Genomic DNA, 24,447 nt, shown 5'->3' with positions numbered 1-24,447 from the left:
GCTCTCATCTGGTGTTTTTTTCATTTAAATTCTGCACTCTGTGTTTCAGTTAATGTACTTTTATTATATTTCATTTTTATTCAATTTTCCCGCATGCTGCTAAAGGTTTTGTCCCTCTGTAAATTAGTTTGAGTTACATATGTGCATGAAAGATGCTTCACAAATGTAGCTTTAAATCTATGAAACATTTACATATATGTGGCCACGGAAATTAGTTTATAACTTATGTGGTTTTATAACCTTTTTAGTCTCATGATATTAATATTTCTAATATACTGAACTCGACTGTTTTCTTAAAAAAACAAAGTGCTATAACATATAGTTTCCACTGATGAGAAGAAGATTATTTAACTAACTGTAAAAATGAAAATATCTTATTCACTACATTACACTTGACTCACTTCAAACTGCTGTGAACAAAGCTGCACAGGAATACTTGAGTGCAAAGAGGGAAAGCTGTTTCAGCGTCTGCAGAAATCCTAAAGTTGCATGGAATTCTTTTTTTTTTTACAGCTGGAAGAGGAGGAAAAATTGGTTCTCATGGCCTTTAAACATCATATTGATTGACTAAAGTTTCTGTTTCTTTGTTTAACCAGAAGAGGTTCTGCATCCGCCAATACCCCAAGACCCTTAAATATTTATCCCCCTGTCTTGTACTGCTGCACCAGCAACATTCAGTACAGTGTGTCAAAGGTTTTGTTGCTCTGTGAGATACATTTCCAATCAGATCTGTTAACTGGCAGAACTCCACAAAGTAGTGGGGGGTATATGTCAAATAAAAGGGTGAATCCTTCCACTAACTATAGTAGTGTCATAAGGGTACTTTAGAACAGGCTTCTGTAATAAGAACTGACATCAGGATGAGCAATCTATTCATTATCCAGCTGACTCTGACCTCTGAGGCTTATTGTATGCCTCAGCACACAGATAACAAATTCAGCATCTTTATCCACTGTTCTTCATTTGTTCCTTGGTTCAAAGATAGGAGACTGACCTTAAAGGTGTTGATTGGACTTTGAAGAGTCATTTTAAAAAGGCATCAATGTATGATATTATGTAGGCTTTGTCATTTCTCTGAAGTGTGATTGATAAAAAAAATAAAATAAAGGTCAAGGCTGCGTTTCTTAGTGCTAAGAAAATCCCTATTGCATTACCCGCAGTTGGGTATGTGTACATTCACTTCGCCAAAAAGCAATGTGTTCTCGCACTTTAGCAGATAATCTACTTTCATACCTTTCTCTAATTGTCACCTCATTTCAGAGAAGAAAGCTGCAATTCTTGCACTTCAGGAACTGTTGAGAAAACATCACAACAGCAGAGCTGTGGACAGAGCCAACGTGATAGCTCAGCAAGATGGTCTGAAGAGCTGAAGCATGAAAGCACCTGCTAAACGATCCCTTTAGATATCTGCATCAAAGGACTGTGGGGTGCATGTGATGTGTGCATCTTCTGTGAGCAGTAGACACTACCACCATATTTAAAGAAAGGTGCACAGAAACATAATGCCATATGCTATAACAAATTATGTAAATTTTAACATTAAACATTTAACATTTAAATCTACATTTTGATCATATAGAATAAATGTATACACATTCTAAATCAAGACCTAATTTCAATCCTGATTTGTGGTGCACATACTTCTTTAAGACAAATATTCACGTGTCTTGATGAGCAATTTGCTTTTTAAGAAAAGAACATTGCTGAGGTGGATTAGTCACCGTCAGAAGGATCTTGGTTCTGGTGTTGCTTGTGTGGTTTGCATGTTGTCCCCACGCTTTACTGTCTATTTTTCCTCCTCCTCCTCCAGTCAAACACCAAAGAAACAAAAGGAACAGTTTTTATTTGACGATTTTAAAATGGTGGTCACATTTTCAGGATGTAGACCCCCCCTCTATTCAGATGACAGCTTGGGTAGCCAGTATCAGTATGATCTACTATGAAAGAAAGTATGTCTTAAAAAATAGTTGGAAGTGCTTTTTAATTTTTCTTTTAGTTAGTAGTTAAACTGAAATAAATTTGAGTATTTTGCAAAAAAAAAAGGAAAAAAAAAGAAAGAAAGAAAACTTTGGATGACTTAAAGTACTGCACTGATGAAAATAATGTTTTTGGTGTTTTTAATAACTTGTTTTTGTTGTGTTCTTTAGATGATGGAATACATCTACAATAACTATCTTTAAAACTGTTTTTCTAAACATTTAGCTTTTCAAATTGTTGTGAATCCAGAGCAGATAAAATAAAAGCACCTCGAAGGAGGGTCTAAGGGCAGGGATGTCCAGTTTAGTTTAGTCAGTTTGTTAGTTCAATTTAGTATTTTCCTATTGAATTCTATGTATTCATGATCCTTTTGATTTTATGTTTAACCTTTTTAATTACCTATACGAAGCCCATTGAGACGACTGTTGTTGTGAATTTGGGGTATACAAATACAATTGAATTGAATTGAATTAAATTAATAACGCTTTTAAAATAGATCCAAAGGGAGACCCATCTCTTAACCAGATCACCTGACCTAAACAGCTGATATGTTTGGATTTTTTTTATTATATACAAACTAATAAACTAATGAAGAATCCACTGATAAAATATACACTTGAATTAAATCTTGCCTCAGAGTTGTTAATTTATGAAATATGTTTAATTTCATATGATGGTACACAAAGGCACACAATAAAACATAATTTGAATTGTGACTCCGCCTGACACGTGTTTGTGTTCACATTCTCATGTTAATTCTTAACATCTGCATTCGCCTTTGTTGTGGAGCCAAAACCCCGCTCATTAATAAAGTAGTGGTGTTGCACGTGTTGACACTGGGTTCCTTTACTTTGAACAGTGATTAAGAAGACTGTACTGCTTGGCACCACTGCTTATGAACTTACAATTCATTTGAAGTGGTTTCCATGGATACCAGCCTTCTTGGAGGATTTTATTACACAAACAATAAGTGCTTGCATAAAATTGCCTTTACAGTTAAAGGTGTCATACTTTTATAAGAACTGAATAAGAATGCAAGAAATTCTGCTTTCAGAGACTACTGTGGCTGTACGTCCTGAATATTTGTTTCTTTATCTACGTACAATGTCATTTTACAAAAAGAGAAAAAGAGAAATATTCTTGTTGTTTTTTCAGGAGTCATTAAGTCGTAATTATCTGAAGTTTAATATTTGGGATCCTCCAGAACCCAAAAGAAGAAAACAGACTCAGAAAATTGATGTATTAATTGTCCTAAACAGCAGAGATGCATCGTGTTCTCAGGTTAACCAAAATATGAAAAAACGAATGAAATACTTAAAAAAATGCATGTTTATGACCTGTTTGAAATAAGTTTTAACGTACATCTGTTAGCATGTTGCCATTCCCCTAACATTCCTGTCTTTTCGAACCTCTGCACACTCCATTTCTCATCCACTTGTATCTTAGATCTCTTTGAAGTGTAAAATGCTGCTAATCTACAGCAGTCAATAAATATTTAATGAAAAAGATTAATATATGGTTCGCCTTGCAGGAATTTAAGGTTCTATCCAAAACGCCATTCATCATTTTGATTAGATTGATGAAAAAACTTTTTTTTAAATGTATTTATAGAAAAAGCTAAATTAATTGAACATAGTAAAACAAAACTTAACATGCTTTTGTTTTTATGTTGTATTTCTGTTTTCCCTATGATCTTTTCCACAGTACCAATGATGCACTAATTTCTTTTTTTTTTTTCAGTTTAAAGGCCTTTAAAAGCAATCCATGCCATCAGAAAGTGCTGTAGGAGAGCAGTGAACAAATGGATAAAAGCACAAGCTTCACATGTCTTGTATTTTCCAAAAATATAAGTTGCAGTGTCAGTTTTCTCTCCCACGAGGTCTGAAAAAACAATCCATCTCTCATCCCCTCACAGTTGGAGGACTGACAATCGCTGTGCATGGACCTACACGAGTCCAACCTTTTGAGATTTCAGACAAAAAAATTGAAAACCCAGCTTCTGAACTACAAACTGACATAAAGGAAAAAGGCATTTGTATCCATTTGGGGCGTAAACTTATTATTTGACAGATGCAGACTTAAATTTTATAGTTATCAACTACGTTATGTTTAAAATAATCTGCACAATGCTTGTATGTTTGGGACTTTGGTACAACCAGCTAACCAGTCTTTTTTCATCATCTTCTCTTTTGAGTTTTTAGTGTTTGAAAACTAAAGCCAAGCAGGTCAAATGTTCAGAGACACACAAGTCTTTTGATGCAGTTTTAATCCTATTCCACCTTTTAGCTGGATCAAATAGATTTCTTCTTGCTAGTTTGGAAATGCTGTTTATTTTTATGTCACGTTTATTGCAGTGGTTGAATCAATTTCCAAATGTTGACAAGAAAGCATTTATTAGTTTAATTCTATATTTAAAAAGATTCAAGAAACAACAAAGACAAATTATTTTTATGGTTTCAAAAAAATACTTTATTTTCTTTTTTTTTAACTTTATTTTCAGATCAACTTTTGTTTTATAAAAATGATTTCAGAGTCCATTTTGAGTTTAAACACTAAGTATGTTTTCTTTTATATAAATAAACAAACAAATAAATAAATCAATACGTATATTTTAGGTCTGTCAAAACAAACACACTGACAGATAAAGACTGTGGTAATTCAAATGTATTATTAATGTGTTAAAAAATAAGAACTCAGCAGATTTCTCTTTGAGCCTACCGTACTATGACATGATTTGATATAAGATCTTTCATCTTTCTTGAAACTTTCACTTAAAGCATTTTTTTAAAGTTGATGTAGGCTGACGCTGTGTTTTAATTGTAATTTTTACATAATCCTGCAATGTGAAGACATATTAATTGATAAGTTTATTATTTACAACATTTTTATTTTTTTTATTTACTTTTTTTAACTTGTCCTGTCCAACAGCTGGGCAGGCAGATGAGGACTGAGGGCCTCTTGTGTTGGACATATTTCACTTTAACAACAGGGGTTGTTAATCTTCACACGAACCAGAGGTATGTCTGAATAAACCCCTTTTGTAATTGAGGCCAAACTTTATTAATTTCAATCATGTTTGAAAATCTTTGGTGTTGGACCGGACGGAAAAGGAAAGAAGGGAAGAAGAGAGAGGGACATTAGAGAGATGGGGATGAGAGGGTGATAATAGGGGGGGGGGGGGGGGGGGGGGGGATAAGACAATGAAGCAGCATGAAGCAACAAGTTTACTGGATGTTTATCATTACGGTAAGGTTCAAATGTAGTACAAAAAGGGCGGGGCCTGTCCACAGACACACTCCAATGTTATCAACACACCTGCTAGCTGTAGTAGTAGTCACAACATTTAAACAGTTTTCATAAGCAAGAAAAAAATATTTTAATTTTTTTTATAACTTTATAAATACTTTACATGTATTACTTTAATGTTACTGGTACATATTTCTTCCCCGATACACAGATAATGGATTTTTAAATAAGCTTTCAAAAGAGCTGCAAAATGTCAACACAGTCAATCTTTGTTGATGCGTTTAAGAACTGTCAGCTAATGTAATAGAAATGAAATGCAGAGGGTGCAGAATTACACAGTAATTACTTTTCTACATCATCATTTCAGTGCCATTTGCTTTATATTCATTAGCTTGTTACACACACCCAAACACACACGCAAACACTCGAACAGCAGCTGTGTATCACATGACCCCTTTTCACAGATTTGTTTTTCAAAGAGACAAAATCAAAGGTTTGCAAAAGTGCTTTGCACATATAAATGGTCTATTAATGTTTCTTTGGAAACAAAGGTGTCTTTGAATGGAGAAAATCAAAGACCAAACAGATTACAGAAGTGACCTCTGAATTTACATAGCAGCCATGTTTGATTTGCATCACAGACAACGGCCGTGGAGCGGTCGGCAACACAAAATCTGCAGGACACGTTAAAAAGCTTGTGTCATATTTATATGTCATTTACTATTTTAACAACGTGAACATATGGAGGAGGATAGCATCTTTAAATAAACAAATGGATCGTGTACAAAGAACTATTCTATCTGGCAAAAAAACCTGCATGAATGACATAATGAAGCCCAAAAACTGACTGAAAGTGGATGATGAAATGCTATGCAGTTTGTTTATTCCTATTAACTCTGTTTTTCCTCTTTAAATGTGGCTAATATACAAACGACGAAATGTTCTTACAGCTTCACCTGCAATTTTCAAAAAATGGATAAACAATTATTCTAAAATATTTATCAAAAGTATAAATACTTTTACTTACTGTTGTCTGAATTATCAGGGGATTTTTTCTATTCTCCTAATTTGGTTGGCCAGAGGAGAAGTGAATGTTGGCAATATGAGCTTTCCAGAATAGAAAATTCCCTAAAATGCTGAACAAGAAAAAAACACTCCGTTATGAGAAGAAAGAATTCTGACCCTAAAGGGGTTTCCTCTGGCATAATCCAATAATGGGTTGATATGGTAAAAAATGATTCTGTCAGCCATTCGTTTGTGTAGTCTGCATTAAAAATGTCTGTGTTTCATTACATTTATTAGGACTTTAACGTCATATTTAAATTGATTTCTATCAATATCATTCCATATATTTAGCATTTAGCTTTTTGTGTTTGTGCACATATTTGTCTGCTGGTTTTCAAAACAAAAGAATTACATATATTTGTAACATAATTAGAGACTTTATGAAGCTTTAAATTTAGTAAATATGAAGATTCACCAGATTTAAGCAAATGTTCCCTGACCCAGCTTCCCAGTGATGTCACAGAGAACAAAATCCACCCCATAGGTGTCTTTGATAATTTAAAGACTTTCATTGGGTGATTTTTAAAAGGGTAACTGTGTCATATAACGACTCCCTTTTGGCTTTTCCTGAAAACCCAAGATTAGGCTACATTTATGGACAGTCACTCTCGTTGAATTGTTCAAGGCTGCAATCACTGCAAGACGTTTTCAAAAACTTTAGCTGAGCCCAACTCTTTTATTTCATAGGAGCTGTGCTCAAAAACTTAAAATTACTATACAACAGGTGTCAGAGGGAAAATAACCACTGACCCAACTGAAGGCTTTTACTAGTGGTCTGTAAATCAGAGCTGGTTTGGGAAGTCTCGACTAGCTGTAAGTGGTACGGTATTGATTCAGTAATCCAAAGCCATCTCCCAAGTGATTGTGATTTATCTGTCACATTTTATTATGGCTTCTGTGCTCCGAAACTCTTTTTCCCTTTCTTTAATACAACAGAGAGAATTTAACCATTTGATGTGTCATCTTTCTTGGCAGAACGGATGGGACTCCCCTGCTGTAAACTTTCACAAAATTAGAGAGCTGAGGGAAAATCTTCAGTCAGACGTTTGATGGGAAAGAACAAATATGCAAACATAAGTAAAAACGTATTAAAAGATTTGTGATTTTTTTTTTTTAACTGCACTTTTTAGTTCAGCCAACTTAAACGCCTTCATGCTATATGTTGCTAATTTGAAACAAACCATATAATCTAGGACCACTTTTAATTTAGCATCACCTAGAATGCCAAAAACATTGAAGAATATATATATTTTTAACAAAACTGAAAACAAATACAGGTTTGAAGGGTTTGAAGAATGCTACGTTAAATAATAAATTAAGTGGGGATGATATGACTTCATATAATCTATCAAAAAACTTACATTTTAACAAAAATATAGTTTTCTTTTATGTTTTCTGACTTCATAATAGAATTGTGCTAATATGTAGTTGCCAAATCATTAATGGACTTTTGACAACACTACTTTGTAAATATACATATTTGTGGGTTTGCATAACTTTTTGTGTTGATGCATAAAAGTTATGTTTGTAATTAGTTATTACTGTCTATGAGACCAAACTGAATAAATTATTCCAACTCTGAAGTCCCTTTTTTTGTATCTATTCTTTTTGTGTTAGTTCTTTTTTCTGCAAACCTAAGGTAAAATCATTCATCATACTGAGTGGTTGCTGAATAGTTTCTCATTACTTGATGATTACCTCACAAAAAGCTACCTTTTGTTTTCTATCCTGCTGAAAAGTGATGCACCATGCTGAGTATTAAAAATATATTTCTTGGTTACTAAAAAAGTCTGCTAATTAATTTATCAATTTGACAAATAATGTTTCATTTTCTGCAGGGAAATTTCGATATAGTTCCTTAAAGGTCCATTGTGTAATATTTAGGATGATTCATAGAGAGGTTGCAATGAATAGCTTCTACTTTTCTTTCTTTCTGATTTTTAGTGCATATTGCTACGTTGCAATTATGGTTGCAGTTATTTATTTACATTTGCTGAATGTATTACCATTTTAGTCTATATCAGGATGGTGATAAAGGATGTGTAAACGTGATGGAGTTGGGATCTATAAAGAAATAATTTAGTTGGGTCTAATTCTTCTGCTGCCATTGACCCTGTTTCCTTGAACCTTTCTTCTTGTCTGTTATTTTATGGTTGTTCAGTCTAATTTGGTCATACAATCTTGAATGAGGCAGATGCACTTAACCGATTCTAGCCTTGGATGTTAGATGCCTCATAATGCCATCCATTGTTATTTTTTAATTGTTCAACTCCTTCACTTAAAAAAAAAATCCTTGATATTATTAATCTTTTCCTCCATCTTGAAGAAAATGCTTTAGGAGGTCTCACCAAAAACCATTAAAGTGCCTCTCCTCAGCCTCCTAACATATAACATCCAAAGAGACAACAGGGCACTCCCAGGCCTGCAAGTCCTGAACCTACGATAGGACTTTTTTCTGATAAGACCTGGAGAAATATCTTCCATCATCCAGACAGCACTGGGACCCGGTGCCAAAAATCACCTCTGTAACTCGCTTCCACACATATCCTCCCTAAGAATCCGAGCTCTTCGCTGCAGGTGACTTGAATCATCTTTCACATTAAAGTCCACTCTGATAATCTTTCGATAATTTTTTTTAAATCATTCCCAATGGTCTTTTAATTAAGATTGTGTTGTTTTTACCCCAAACCAGAAAAACTGTGTTGTTTTCTGGGACATAGTTTCTGCAGAGTGGCAGTAGTTCATTAGACATTCTACTCTGAGTTGCGGGTGGCACTGTTGGTGCGTAGCAACCCCAACCATCCTTTCCCTCTTGCTAACAGCTTTCTGTTTTTATGCACACCTCCCCTTACACCCCGACATAACAATACTGGTTAAACAAAATTTGATTGAAATTTTGAGTCAGATGCCAGCTCAGACAAATAATTTGAATATGTATGTATTTTGTCGTCTACAAGTGACCCAGGGAGCTTGTGGGCAGTGTATTTTTTACATCAAAATAGGTTATTTTCCAAACTGTATTTTTTCATCTGCTCCTGATTCACAATATATTTTTTTCTAATAAATAAAATTATGTATATTTTACCTCAAACCAAAGAGACCACATAATCTATTTCTGATATTTATCTGATACACTGATGTCACCATGGGTTCTTTTGGGTTAAGCTTAATATTTTTTGGAAAAAAAAGCCACAGGGACATATTAAAAACACAGAAAACAAGATTTTCATTGGAGTGTGTCTTTAGATTAATTTCAGCTTGCAATTTCTTCTTTTGCTTAGTTCTATTAGGTAATATTTCTTTAAAAAAAGAAAAAAAAACTAAGGTTTAAACAAGGATGAAGTAGTTTTCTGACAGTTTTGCCTCTGCGTTCTATTATTCTGTGTCACAACAACCTGCATCTCAAACCCCTCTATTTCCTGTTTCATTCTAATCTAAGGGCAGTCCATTACTTTCAAGCTGAGAACCATTCTCCACCTTGGAGGTGCTAATTCTTATCACAGCTGGGCTAGACTCAAATCCAAATTTAACAGCGAAACTCCACCCCTATGTTTTTATCAAACACAGTTCTCAGCTATCAGGTAATTGGTCAAAATTTTAGTTATTTAAATTTCCGTCAAGCTTGACCGCCTTTAATCAATTTTTTCATACTCAATAGCGCTCCTGTTCGCTCACAAGGTCAGTTTATAGGAAACACAGACTGAGCTGACTACACACAGATTTAGTGGGTGATGTGAGACAGGTAAGTGTGAGGCAAATCACGCCTTTTTGGAGTGTTGAAACAGCCACAGTGGTGAGAGAAGTCTGGGAGGGAGCAAGTGCACTTCAGCTGCTCTTCTCGTGTTAGCGTCCTGGCATGATTACAAATACAGCTGTGCCTCATGCTAAAGAAAGAAAAGGCATTTTAAAGCTTTTGACTGATTGCTATGACAAGGACTTACTTATGTGTAAATGTATTAACTGCAAAACCAAACTCCAGATGACATTGTAAACACCCTTCTTTGCCTTAATGCCACAGGAAGATTCGGTTGTGCTGCAGAACTATGCCACCACGTCTGACAGCAGTGGTGATAGATGAGTTAAAGATGTGCTGCAACGCTGGCAGGCCCGACATGCTCTGAATTTGACATCAGCCAGGGTGTTGAGAGAAGAGGATTGCATGAAATCTGATTTAAAGGAGCACATGGTGATCTATGTGGCATCAAGAAGTTTTACTCAAAACTGATAATAGTGCAGCACTGGTAGAGCCTTGCAAATTAAGTTCCTCTGTGAGATTTGATCAAGTATTTTGATTGTAATCTCCATATACACAATATGATTGGGTCCAGGATGGCCATAAATGAACTCCACTCAAGCTTGTTATTTTCCTCAGAGAGGCAATTTACATTCCTGTCTTATTGATTTAAAAAAAAAAAAAACTTCCTGTATTCATTTCCATTGAACACTGTTTTAAAAAGGAATAACAAGTTTGACAAACATAGGTAAATGTTTTGGTGCTAAATCATGCTATGGTCACATACTCCAAAATGCCACTGCGCTGCAACCTAAATGCACATTTTTCAGCAAATTCGGCAGGTGGCCATGCAAGGAGGGCAGCAGTGTCATTTTTACGCAGCACGCTATGGCCGGGGGGGTTTTAAGAAAAAGCTAAAATTTTACGGCAACCAGACAATTTTTCACTAAAAGTTGACGTTGGTCAGTGGCTGCCAGGGGCACATTTGGAGATCGCGACGTGGCAGCCCAGGGACAGGCAGGTGGCAGGAAGGCAGCAATGCAAATAATTGACTGATAATAGCCACCCTCTGCTGCCGTCCCACTGCTACCATCCAATTGTCAGAAATTGGACAGTAGCAGTGCGGGCACTCGACAAGGATTATTGACAAGCTCCTAAGGTCATAGAAGGACACTAAAAAAACACACAATTTTCTCTTCAGAATCAAGCTCCTCTTCACTGTGCAAAGAATGCTCTTCCCCTGCGTCTGCCACCGAGGCTTGCTCAGACTCTTCATCTGATGAAGAGTCCTGCTGTAGTTGGACCGCTTGGACCTTCGTTTTCTTGGGCTGGAGCTTTGCTCTTGCTGGATTTCCTGGGAGACGTGTTCTATAAAAATTTGTAAATTTGAAAATTTACAAGATTATAATGTGTGCTCAGATCTGAGTTGCGAATGACTAATGGTGCAGAATGGTCCGTTGTTAAATACTACTGGGTGACGCCCGGTGGACTTGATATGGACAGCCGCTGGGCGGAGACATTTACACATAGTCCAATCAGAGTTATTGCAGCCGGCGATCTGGGTGCCAACCACCTTGTGCTCAATTTCATAATGACGTCATCCCCACCTAACTTACTGACGCCTGACTGATGTCATCTACATTCATGACTACGCCAAAGGTTTTTAAAAAATCGGGCAGTGGCATGAGATCTTGAAGATTCTCCAGACGCCTCTTCATTGTGGTGGAAGTTGTATTTGTCACCATAGCGTTAGGTATGGAAAATTAAAAGCTACATTTAACAAAACGTTTAGATGTAGAAAAACTGAAAGAAATAAAAAAAAAAACTAAAATGTTGGAGATAAATAATTACCCAGTAACCATATTGCCAATTAGTTTGTGTAAATACAAACTATTTCACTTTGACTTAATAAATAAGTTGCCAATGAACTGTGAGGAGTGAATTGCTGCAGCCTTTTCCTCAATAAGGACAGAAGGCTTTGAGCAGGCTGACAATTTGGCAAAAGAAGGCTGAAGAGTGATTGCTTCTCATTTTATATTGCGTAACACTTCTGAATAACCAACACTCCATGGAAACATGCAGGCAGTAAAGCACATGTCAGCTATCTTAGTTGGTGATGGTCATTGCCAAAATAACCCATCCTGCATCTGTCAAGCACTAAACCATGATGTCGCCGCCATTAGAAAGACTATTTATAAGAGGCAGAATTAAACCTGACAAAGGAAAAGTGTATGAATAAACCAACAGTAACAAACTCGACTTATAAAAGTTGAAATGTTTTTCACCCGTTTTTATTTCAACAAAGCTGTGAATCCTTCAAGGTGCATAGAAAGATTTTTGTCAATGCTAATATCTCAGTTAAAAATAATTACTAAATTTGTTCATGCTAGTTTTATTTGTGGTTTTAATTTAAGTAAATTCGATTTTTTGATAGAAAAGAAAACTGAGACAAAGACGTAACAATTTGCATGATATGAATGAGTTGTTCATAACATTTACTTAATTAATTGCTAATTATTATATCTTAACCAGCATAATTTATTCTTAACCCTTGCTGCTTTTTAGCTTGATTGTAGCCCATTTTTAATAAATAAATGAATAAATAATGTAATAAATGTGGAATTCATGGCTGTAAAAATTTGCATTCTTGATTCATTTCTGTGTAGCTGTCCTATTCATTTTGATTTTTGATCAATTCTAACTTAAAATGCACTGACTTTCAATGAGACTCCCTTTATAAGTAACACCTGGAGATATGCAACTTCTGTTTAATATATTACACTCCCCTGGAAACCATGAATTTATTACTGGGGGACACGTAGGCCAAACGCAATTGTTATATGATGCTGATCATGTATGCTGCCCTAGATTCCAGTTTGCTGTGTAAGTTTAATGGCAGCATCCATTACAGCTACATGAGGACACTTGCTATATACCCCTGCTGAGAGACCAACAGTGAGAACAGCTCCAGAGGTCCCGTGAGACAAAAATTGGATATTTGCCCCAACTTTACCGCACAGACAGTGTTCCTGAGTGACAGACTCATTTGCCAGGTTTTGTGGGTGTTTATGCAAATGCTTCTCCTCTGTGGGCTGAAATAGCCATTCAGTGACAGGCCAAAACTAACTAGGTTGAAATGCAGAAGCCATGCAAGTGAGAATCTGAAAGCAGCACATAACTCACATTAAAGTCTCAGGCTCCACCAACAAAGATTTGATGGAGTACTCCACGTTAACGCACCCAATGCTGAAATTTGGACATGATTCTTTTAGCTTGAAAAATAGAAAAAGAAGGCCGAGTGTTTATTCGCTCAAAGAGCTTCAAAGTCTTGCTGTCTCTTCAGAGCTGCAGGGCACAGCTAGAACAGACTCACACAACAAACTCCTGGTCATGTTTTCTTCAGGATGAATAGCACTTTCTGTGAAGCTTACTCAGAGCAGTGTTGAATTTTAAATGAATCTGTCACATGAGAGTCACAGAAGCGGGTTTTTAGACTTAAAATCTTCTCTATATTGATCAAATTTTTATTTCACCTCACATGTCTGTTGGGTGTGATGAAATCAAGCTCATATTGTTACCTCTTCAGAAATATTTCCGGTTGTTGAAGAGGGAAAAGCTTTATAATTGTACTGAATTATGCACATGGTAGTAATTTAAATCCAGTTAACTTGTAAAATTGAAAAAGGAGCCAGTTGTCTTCACACAAACAGACTCATTCCATGCTGTGTTTGCATTCATGCCAAAGCTGTTCTGATATTAATTTTAAAAAAAGCTCACAAAGCAACTGATTTGATAATGTATATCACTAACTTATCAACCTAAAAATGTCTGTTATAAAGCGAGACTCGCAACTACAAACATTATAATATTCTCCTTAAAAAACTTTATCTGTAACACCTGCATTTATTTACCTAATGCAAACATTCTACATTTTCTGTACATACTAAACTAAGATGGAAAAATTGTTAGATGTATATTAAAAGTACAAATGTTATTTAATTTAGCTAAAAACACTCGCTTTTTGAAAGCGCATGCGCTGAAATCTATCCTGTTGAATCTTGTCATCAAAGATATGCATGCATCAATCATGTACACATTAATAAAACAGCCATGCATATTTTCACATTGCTTATGCAAGATTTTACAGGTTAAGTGCTGCAAATATTTTGGGTCAAGAGGTGTGGCTATCTCAATTTGTTGGATGAGAATCATTGCATAACCCATTACTCTGATTACAAACCCTGCTGTAATAGGACTTCATTAAAGACCATAACTGTTGCTCACAATTTTTATTAGAACTGTGTTCATTTCAGGCCATAAAGTTAGAAAGAGGGTTCATAAATCTTTATGACAGTACATAGATATCCAAAATAATCTGTGGTTTGAACCTATAGTTCATCAAATCCAGGTTACAATTTAATTAAAAGTATCTAAAATCAATCAATTCCTTTATTTTCACTTATTGCGACATTAGCTACAATACTTTGAGAATGTTGTGAGTTTAATAATTTACTTCATGTATTCTGATTTGCTTCAAAAAGATTTAAGATTTAGAGACAACATTGTTTCAAGAAATATTTTGACTTTGCGCCAGAATTTTCTGACCAAAACAGTTTAACAGTTTTAGAAATAATCTGTTCTTGTATTTGAAACATGAATCATAAATGAATCATCACATCATGTCCTAAATGTGTGAATAAACTCCTGAGTGATCCTAACAGAAGACTGACCAAAGGGTGGATGCTGGCTCAATACATTCTTTTTGTGACTTTTGTATTTAAATTGTAAATCTTCAAAGTGACATGGCTGGAATAATTTAGCAAAGTTCACAAATCAGTGAATATTTGTAGTTAAAGAGCTTTAAAATGTAAAATGTGTACATTTTCAGGTTACTATTGATTAATGATAACAACATTTTGACTAAACACAAATGAATGAAAAAAAATTTAAAAATCAAATGTAATGTTAGTTTAAAAAAGCAAAAACTATAATACAGGAGTAAAGACAGACATCTACTATTTTTCCACAGGCTTTTATGTTGTTATTCATAAAACATTATACTATATTAGTTGAGTTTATCATGGAGAATGACGGTCCCGGACAAGCCCCCAAGGAGCCTCCTACATTTGATATCAACAAATACTCCGTCCAGGACATTTAAAAATAATGCTGACTTTAACTTTATTAAATTTCTTTTTTTAACAGTGTAATTTTCTGATGAGTGCCATATGGGTAAAATGGCTGCTAAATCTTTAGTCCATTTATTTTGCATTTGAATTCAAAAAGAAATTGTGAATAGTGAAATTATTTGTGGTTTGATGTTTGACCTCATTTTAGTGTTTACTTTTTTCTACAAATCCTACTGGAGCTGACTCAGAGTTTGTAACTGAATAAAGCATTTATCTCATTTTCAGGCCAACTTTATTAATAGGCCAACTTTCCTCAATCTGTCATTTGTGTGAAGGTGTGTGGATCCCCACCCAATTTTTTTAACTAATATACCTACCTCAGATTAAATTAACATATTATATCTGTGGTTGGGATGAAATAAACTAAAGTGCACCAATCAAAGAACTGAAAACTGAAACAAAATCCGCAGAGACTGACATTTTCAAAAGGACTTCTGGAGATTTCTGGGCTGTTCAAGGCATTTCCTCTACCTAATGACAAACAATGCAGGTCTAAGACGAAACACTTTTCAACGTTGTTGATGTGAGCTCTCTCCTTCCACGACTCAGAACTAAAATGGCCTCCAATTTTTTACTGAACAATGGGGGTGAGCATAATGCAGTGTGACTACTGAGTGACTTGACTAAGATCCAAAGTGAATAAAAAGGCCTCACTATGTGAAGCAGCGAGCCTGAGCTGCTGCCATGCTCGGGTCTTTGCCGGGTGACGGTGCTTCATAACGCTTCAAACACTTTTTATTTGCCTGTAAACTCTGCTGTCATCTTCCACATTGCATGCTGCACGTGTCGTCAGAAACGGTAATGATCAAGGGATCGTTTGCTTTGAATTTCCGCTTTTTTATGTTCCATTTCGTGTTTACCGTTTTATCTCTTTTAATAAACAAAATCTAGAAATCCTAGGCAGATAAACGGATTTTGGTTGATAATAAAAGAGAATATGAACAGTCTGTGGCGGTATTGTAATCTCTACCCTACTTTTTATACAAACAGAGAATGGAGAGACCTATTTTGCGGATTTATAAAATATTCATCGGAATATTTCGAGTTTCGCTTCTTTTGTTGCATCATGGGAACTGAAACAAATTATAGAGCCTCAGCTCCAGAGAGCAGCTTACTGTCACTCTTGCGTTTGTCAGTGTTTTTTTTTTCACTTTGACCTATAATTCAATCTCGCCACAGAAAAGGAAAATGGGTTTATATGTAGGCAAAGTTCTAAAAATACATTTCAAAAGAAATAAGTTGGATGACAAAAGTCACATTTCTCATTTGACTTTAAAAATACTTAAAGTGCATCACTACCTTTGAAGTGACAATAATTTCAGGAATAACAAGGCACCCAATTCTTTGAACCACAAAGGTTTGATACTGTGATTCCTGGTTTCTCGTGACCGTCACACTTTAAGTTTTCATTAAAAGCAAAGGGCTTGGAGGACATGTGACAAAGCCAAATCCCACAAAGAATGACCCCTTCTAGACCCCCATCCTTGGAAAATAGAGACTTCTGGCAAAAGAAGACTGAGACTCACTGATTCGTCCTCATCTGAGAGGAAGATGCATGAATGCAGCAACAAAAGAAGACACAGCTAAAGGATACTGCTTATTTCTTATAGAATGCTAAGAGGGAAAATATGTGCAGCATTACTTACCTAGCCTTTAAATCTAATATTCACTCTGTCCAAGATTCAATCAACTGAGTTAATCTGAGTATTCACTGGCTTCAAGGCATGAAAAACATCAGAGGATGAACACTGCTATATGACTCTGACATGCTAAAAGTCATCACCTCGCTTGATTGTGAAGGATGTGCAAGGAAAACCCACGCAAACAGAAAACATCCGTGAAAAAAGCAAAACAAAATAAATAGACGAAAGGAAATATAATAATCTGCCTTGCTGTGAGTGCCACTGTGCCACTGTGCTGCCCCCATTTACAACTCTTTATCCGTGAAACAGAGGCGAGTGGTAAAAATAAAACTGCATAAATGAGTCATGCGAGTTATACATCTGGATTTCTCTGTCGTTTGCCAATGGTATGAAGGAATGGCGTCCCCATTTTATATAAAAAAAAAAATCTTAAATACAGTAGTTGGGAGCATTACCCCTGAAGTGTTATTCTCGGTTAGCATAAAGCACTGCTGGGGTTTTTCAGGGGCATGGCCGGACTACACAACCTCCAGCCTTTCTTTTCTTTGATGTGCTCTGAAGCCATAATGTAAGAGGAGCTGAGAAGATCAAACACATGCAATTTTATCAAATGGAGCTCTTGTCGACTCTTTGTAATGCATTACTCTTCATCAAAAACACCCACTCTGTCACCATGATGCCACAGGAAACACAGTGCTCTTTTAAACCCAGTGGTGATCTCCCCGTTATCCAGATGAAAACGGATTTATTAAAACCTCCCATCAACCCACCCTATAAATAGAAGCTTGCGCAAAATCTTCTGAGAGGAAAAAAATAAGCTGTGCTCTTAAGCTGTTATTAACATGCTGATAGAAAAAAAAGTGAATTATTATTTTGAAGAGAAATTTCTGTGAAAATAGGCATAATGCTCCCTACTAGTAATTCTGACATGAACATGAAATTCACTAAATGATGAAACGACCTGACAAAATACATAACTGAGTCATCCTTGCTGTTGCTGCCATGCATTCCACTTGACTGCAGGCTGAATAATAATGATAATTTGCATCAGATACTGCATGTATTAGTGCTCGAGGGGCTGTAGTGGAAAGGCAGGAGCTTGAAATTCAAATTCAGAACAACTTTATTGATCCTTAAAAGGAAATTATTTAATAATTGGAAACATGTGTTAAATACTTGCTATTACAGCATATTTATTTATTTACTTTTTTTCTGAAAAATCCTATTTTTTTGTTCCAAAAACAAACTTATTAAAATGTGAGCACTTCATATGTCCAAAACTCAAGTGAAACCAACTTAGCAGCCACTATGCTGCCCTTTACCACCTACATTTTTTATTTAGTAAGAAAAAAACTCTCACTTATTTAGCTCTGATGTTTTTATTAGGAAGCATGCAATTCCTGCAAAATTCCCAAATGTTCCACCCAAAATGTAAAGGTTGACTATTTTCCGTTCAGTCTTAGTGAGCACCCCTCCTTTGTGCCTTCTGGTGAACACATTAAAGTAAGTAGTAGCAAGTTCCTCATAGTACTTTCTCTATTGCTTTGTGTTACAACAAAAGAAGCCATGAATGGAGAAAAAAAGGGCAGATCTAGTTTTAAAGGACAAAACTTTCCCCAGCTAGCTGGTGGTTCATCAAGAAAGAGCCATTACTCTTCTTAACTCAACTGTTTGGCATAGTTTTGCAGTTGCTGTGTAGCCCATATTTGAAGTCATGCATGTGTAAATGTCAGCAATGACACGCTTCACCTGCAGGCAACTGCAAAATGTTTTTGTGTAAAGCTTTTACCAAACATGTAATTGTTGTTCGGTTCCAACATGCTCTGAAAAGACGTTGCATTGCTCTATGGCAACACTGAACACATGCTATTCCTAAAGAACACCTTTAAAAATGCTTCAAGGATAATGTATTGTTTTTAAGTTTTGATTCTGTTATTTTTGTACAAAGTCTGAACAAACTAGACATTCATATATCCCTGATCCAAATAATTTGTGTGGAATTCATGCTAGCATTAAAATTGTACGCTGGGCTATGTACAGAAGACACTGACATCAATGTGTTGATGCACACAAGCAAATTTGTATGTACACCTTTAAGTTTAGAGTAACTTTAAGTCTGTGCAGATATATAAAATAGCCATTCAAGATTCACAGGATTTGAGGCATTTTCAATTCAGAATTTTTCCAGGGCAGTCGTGCTGCCCTGGTCTTTACTCCATCCAACTCGTCTCACAGCTTTGTTCCTAAAGTTGACACATTTCTGAGCCAACTGCAGTCCGCAAATCTGTGTGTGCTCTTTGTTTCATGGGCCATCACACTTCAAACATGCATTTAGGGCAGAGAAAGGAGTGACAGGCGTGCACATTTCATCGACATGTTTATCGTCTTAACTTGTGCAGAAACTAGAGTCTGTAAAATCTACAACTAACTTCAGCAAAAGGAGGAAGGTGATGGAATACTCACCTTCTTTAGGAGGACGTTTCACTTCTGCGCTCAGATTGCAGATCTGTCCTGCATGCAGTTGAGGTGACAAGCAGCCTTCCGTTTGTGGATTTAAAGGTAGCACCACGTTGTTGAGCATGAGCATGCTTTCTGATTCTCCATCACCCAAGTGCTGAGGACAGGTGCACTTTGTGTACACAATCCCACATGTCTCCACTGTCCCTTTCTCGGCCTTCAAACAGTTTTCTAGCCATGAGCAAAGTACTTGACACCCAAACTGGCTGGGGCTCGCCTTATTTAAGACCAAAAACTCCACGATGGACTTCTCTTCCTCATCCAGCTTCAGAGGCGTCAATCCATTGTAATCATAGGGGAAAACTCGCCGCAGCTGAACAAAATTCTTATCATACAGCAAAAATATGTAGTTATTCTTTGAATCACAGAGATAGACTATAGACTCATTCGCCTTCAGCAATTCATTAATTTTCTCATGAGAATAATGATCAAACTGATAAGCAAGCAAGGAGTATTCAGAGCAGCTCAAATCTCGCTTGAATAGCTTAAGGTAGATGCTGTATTTGGTAGGGTCTGGGTTCTCCAGCGTCCATGTACAGTTTGTATAGTTCTTGGGAAACATTTCAGTCACCGAATATGATCCATAAATGACCCCTTTGACCAAAGTGGAACACCAATAATCTTGGGCACCAGTTAATCCAAACATAACCAGAAGATAGGTGGAAAATATATAAATCAACAGGTTTCGAACAGCCTTCATCCTATGTCATTTGGCCTGCAGAAGGAGAGAAACAAAGAGAACTAAATAAAGGGATATAAACGCACAGATACTTCATATCAATTTTCACTCATGTATTGTTCTTGCAAAGTAATCCCTAGGAAAAGAGGGCACATTAACCTCAGAAACGTCTCTTTTGCAGCCCCATCTTCCCTTCCTTTTCACAAGCTACTTTGTGCAAACATTGCCACCTTGTGGTTGCTTCGACCGCATTTACTTTTTTTTATTTATTTTATTGAGGAAGGTGGGCGCATTAAATGTGACTCATTTGGGGTATTATTAATAAGGTTGTGTCTAGAGTGTCGCAATTCTTATAGATGCTGGATTATGGTTGCTTGGAATATCTGGCATCACAATAAAAAAGGTTTATTTATTTATTTATTTATTTTATAACTTGTGAGATTTTACGTATCAAACAATGTCATTTTAAAACGAGGTTTCGGCCTATCACTGAGGTTTTGGTTGTTTCGATGGGGGTGGGGGTGGGGGCTTGGGAGCAGTTTAATAATCATCATAGTGAGAAATTAGAAAAATAACAGCATGAAAACACATTTTGGTGCGTTTACGGGCGTGTTCATTGTTGCGCCTTTTTGCGCGCTTGGATCCAAACACGTGCCCCGAATTTGGCGCTTGACATATTTGATAATGCAATCTGATAAAGAGCCTGCATGCGTTTGAGAGAGCGCTTCAGTGTCTTTGCGCGTCTGCACGTGAATGTGTGTGTGTGCGCGCGCGGGGAGCTTGTGCTTGTGTGCCAGAGCGAGAGGGAGATGGAGAGAAAGCAATGCGATGTCCTGATTGCTTTAATCCTACAGGCAATGCAGCTGTGAGCAGAGTCACAGCAGAGCGTGCGTGTGAGCGCACGCTCGCGCGTGTCTGTGTAGGCGTCCAAATCCGAAGTAGGCTGTGGGAAGCAGTTTTTGTGTAAGAATAAACACATTCGTCCGTATGATCCAACTTCTCCTCTTTTAAATACAGAAAGAAAAAAAATAGTGTCACTCCAGACTGGAATAATAATCTTCATGTAAGGATTTGTGGAAGCGGAGCAGAGTTAGATCAGCTTTTGCCATGAATATATAAATCCACATGATCCAACCCTCCGCACTATTCATGGTTCCCGCTTTAGACCCAAATCAGTATTCTGGAGACGAGAAATTGGTCGTCAAGAGACCCTGATTTTATTAGGGGGCTACCAAGAGCAATTTAGTCTCAAGAGGTAATCTGAATATAGAGGCACGTTGGGGCTATATCTCATGCAGTGTTAGGTCGACCCTCGGCACTTTAAAGTGATTTTCCCCCCTTCCTTTTGAAGGGGAGATCGGCTCTTAAAAATCACCCTAGACTAATGCGCGAGAATAAACGCACAATAGCCACCAGGACAAATATTTCACACAGGAAGGCTAAACTTTAACTGAAAGAGGGTATTTGGATGCGTCTTCGTGCGTAAATAAAAGAAGAAGAACTATATTCTTACCTTACACTGCGGAAGCTATGGCTATTTCTCCAACATTGACCACATCCTTTATAAATAAATTCTGCAGAGCTCCAGTGAATCGATACTCCCCATTCCCGACAGCAGAAGTCCGGCGCAACAAGATGCCTCAATGAAAGGAAATAAAATGCGTTACACTCCGCTCTGCCGGCTCCTATCTCCCCGTTTTCCTCTTCATCTGGGTTTCTCCCATCAACACGGAGCGCAACAAACATGCGACAGCCACCGAGCGAAAGAAAGACACGGAGAGAGGAGGGGAAAAGAGACGAAGAGGAGAGGTAAATTCTTGGAGTGACAAGAAAGAACCGAGCAATCCTTACAGTAGAAATTCAATGGTTAGAGTCTGCGTCTGCGTAATTCCGACTGGTTCTTCTGCAAGTCGCGTTATGTTATGAGCCCCCCTTGCCTGGAAACAGGGGTAGAAAAAAATGACAGATCCGAGGCGGGTGGATTGGAGATGTAGGGGCTTGTGAGTTACAACACTGAGAGAAATAAACGCACTTTGCTTGGTGCTTGCAGAGCTCCAGGGGCAGGCTGCAATATCACGTCACACTCAGCCGCGAAGATAAAGCACGTACGCACGCTTCTTACTGCCGTTGCGTCTGGCACCACCACTTTCTTCCCTGCCATCCTCCTCCCCCTTTTACCCTTTTTTTCCTTCTCTCTTTTTTTCTTTAATTTATAATACAGCCTCTCTCTTTAATCGAGTCAAAAGGGTTTCCCCTCCTGAACTGGACCCTCTCAGTTGTGTTCAGACAACGCTGCGCTTTGGTGCGTAATCCAAGCAAGGAATATCATTGGACTTTTCTTGTCACCTTATTGTATTTATTCGGGGCTGGAGTGTATGATCATAACGCGAGAACTCGTTTGATGGGATAAATAATTGCTGATTTTCTTTTCCTGCAGAAATCTCTGCAGGTTTTTCTTTACTTCACATCCAGAAGAAACATTTTTGGGACATCCTTTGGAAAAGTTGCTTCAAGTTTTACTTTTTATATTATTTTTTTAACAGGTGCAGTTTCCCCTTCCCCATGTCCTTTGCCTTACAGCCGGTGAGCTGCACAGTTACATGTATGCTCTTCCTTAATTTAATGCTTTACGTCCGACAACCTGAGAGCCATTCATTCAACAATCACCAGTCAATTAAAGTCAATCTAAACCCCAGGGCTTTAGCCGTTTGTCTCTGACATCAATGGATCTGGAATGACCTCATGTGCCTACTAACTGAATTCATTGAAGGAAGGGAAATATAATGAATGCACATGAGGATGGAAAGTTTGACTCATCTGATTATTATTTATAATACTGCTTTTTCGTTCACAAAAATCCATTATGTGTCTTAAAAAGGTAGTATTTTGATGTAAAGCTGACAAAATACAATGTATAATCAAATAAACATAAAAATCTTTGTCTTGTTTAGAAAGGATGGAATGTAACGGTTCCCCTCGGTTTTTGTGGAGGGTTGGGTCAGCTCTCTAATCATTTTTGCTGTGAACAGTTAACTCTCATTAGCCTTGGCCTCTCTTTCAGGCCTTGACTGAATAGCTTCCATCTGAGCAGATGCTGCATGAAGAGCCTATTTGTTTATTTATTTCCAGGAAGTTTCAGTGTGAAGTGTTTGTGTGCCAGTCTTTCCAAAGAATGCTTCAGAAATAATCAGAGTTCCAGCCAAAGCGCTGGAAGAATTTGAAAAAAAAAATTGTTTATACCCTCAACATCCTGTACCATGCCTTGTTTACAACACCGTTAATCTGATGCCAAACTATAAAAGCAATTGGATTGGAGATTGGAGTTATTTAGCACAGTTGTTATTCGCGTGCTGTGACTGGTAGCCTTCTAATTCCGTGCTTCCTCGTGCTGTCAGTGGAACATCAAGTGTGACCCCAAGCCAGCCTACTTTTCATGGCTATAATGAAGACTTTGGCATTTCAAGAGTTTTTGTTTCAGGGCGTTAAGAGGTGAAAAGAATTTTTGTCTTGTTGAACAATGGGCATAAAATAATATTTCTCCACTGGCTCATGGGAAGGCCAAGTTTTAAAATATTGCCATCAATCTCCTCTTCAAGGACATTTCCTGAATCCAAATTTCAATCTGCATAGTTGTGATTTTGCAACACTAGGAAAAGTGTGTTTTTGTCTGAGACAGAAATAATGGCACAGCGAGGAGGTGAGAGCAGAATGATGTACATCAGAGTGCAATTATATGACAATGTCATCTTCTTCTATTCCTGCACTGACTGGTATGTAAAAAAAAAGCCAAATAAAACGCATTTATACAATGATGTGATGGTTATTGTTTTTTAGCCAAATGAATAAAAATATTACTGGAATGGAAAAAACTGCAAAGCTTATGTCCTATTCTGGAGAAAATGCACATTTTCATGAAAACCACTCAACATGCTCACATTGAGCGGATCAGTTTATCCTCTGCTAAAGCCTCCGAAGTGTTTGTGATTTTTGTTGTCAGTTGCAGAATCTGACATATTACTCCATCAACTCGAGAATCTGTTTGAGCGTGAGGATTTTGAATTATTCATGACCCCGGATAAAGGATAGCCCTATTATCACCTGCTTCCTTTTGTGAGTCTGTGCTTGCAATCAGATGTGCCAGTGTGACTCCAGGGCAATGGCAATCTCTGTTTGATATAATGACTGCGTTACAGCGTTTGTGGCCATAACAAAATTTAAAGTGATGACTGTCAGTCCATAGTGCATGTGATGTGCATCACTTACCAAGGGAAACCAGCTATTAGCCATTAATATAATAAGAGGGATTTAAGAGAGTGTTATGCACTATTTACTGTTATTGTTCTTCTATAGAGTTACAAAAGTGAGTCAAGCAGTGAATACCACATTTAATGCTCACCG

At 37.0% G+C, this 24,447-nt stretch overlaps 1 protein-coding gene across 14 annotated transcripts in view; it reads right to left on the bottom strand.

The window, feature by feature from the left end:
* adgrb3 (adhesion G protein-coupled receptor B3) overlaps positions 1–22,184 on the bottom strand; it is a 111,012-nt gene extending 88,828 nt beyond the window's left edge. For 8 of the 14 annotated variants that reach the window (XM_078932376.1, XM_078932375.1, XM_078932377.1 and 5 more), the window contains exons 1-2: positions 21,563–22,184; positions 19,317–20,085 (exon numbers count right to left, since the gene is read on the bottom strand). In XM_078932376.1, coding sequence (XP_078788502.1) covers positions 19,317–20,070 — 754 coding nt within the window. In that variant the 5' untranslated portion in view covers positions 20,071–20,085; positions 21,563–22,184. The remainder of the gene's footprint in view (positions 1–19,316; positions 20,086–21,562) is intronic. The other 6 variants (XM_078932378.1, XM_023963029.2, XM_078932380.1 and 3 more) reach the window with 2 other exon arrangements.
* Between the last annotated feature and the right edge of the window lie 2,263 nt (positions 22,185–24,447).

Source organism: Oryzias latipes, chromosome 15 (genome assembly GCF_053564925.1).
Source record: "Oryzias latipes strain Hd-rR chromosome 15, Olatipes_Hd-rR_3.1".
Lineage (NCBI taxonomy): Eukaryota > Metazoa > Chordata > Actinopteri > Beloniformes > Adrianichthyidae > Oryzias > Oryzias latipes.
This window is presented reverse-complemented; position numbering and strand designations above follow the sequence as displayed.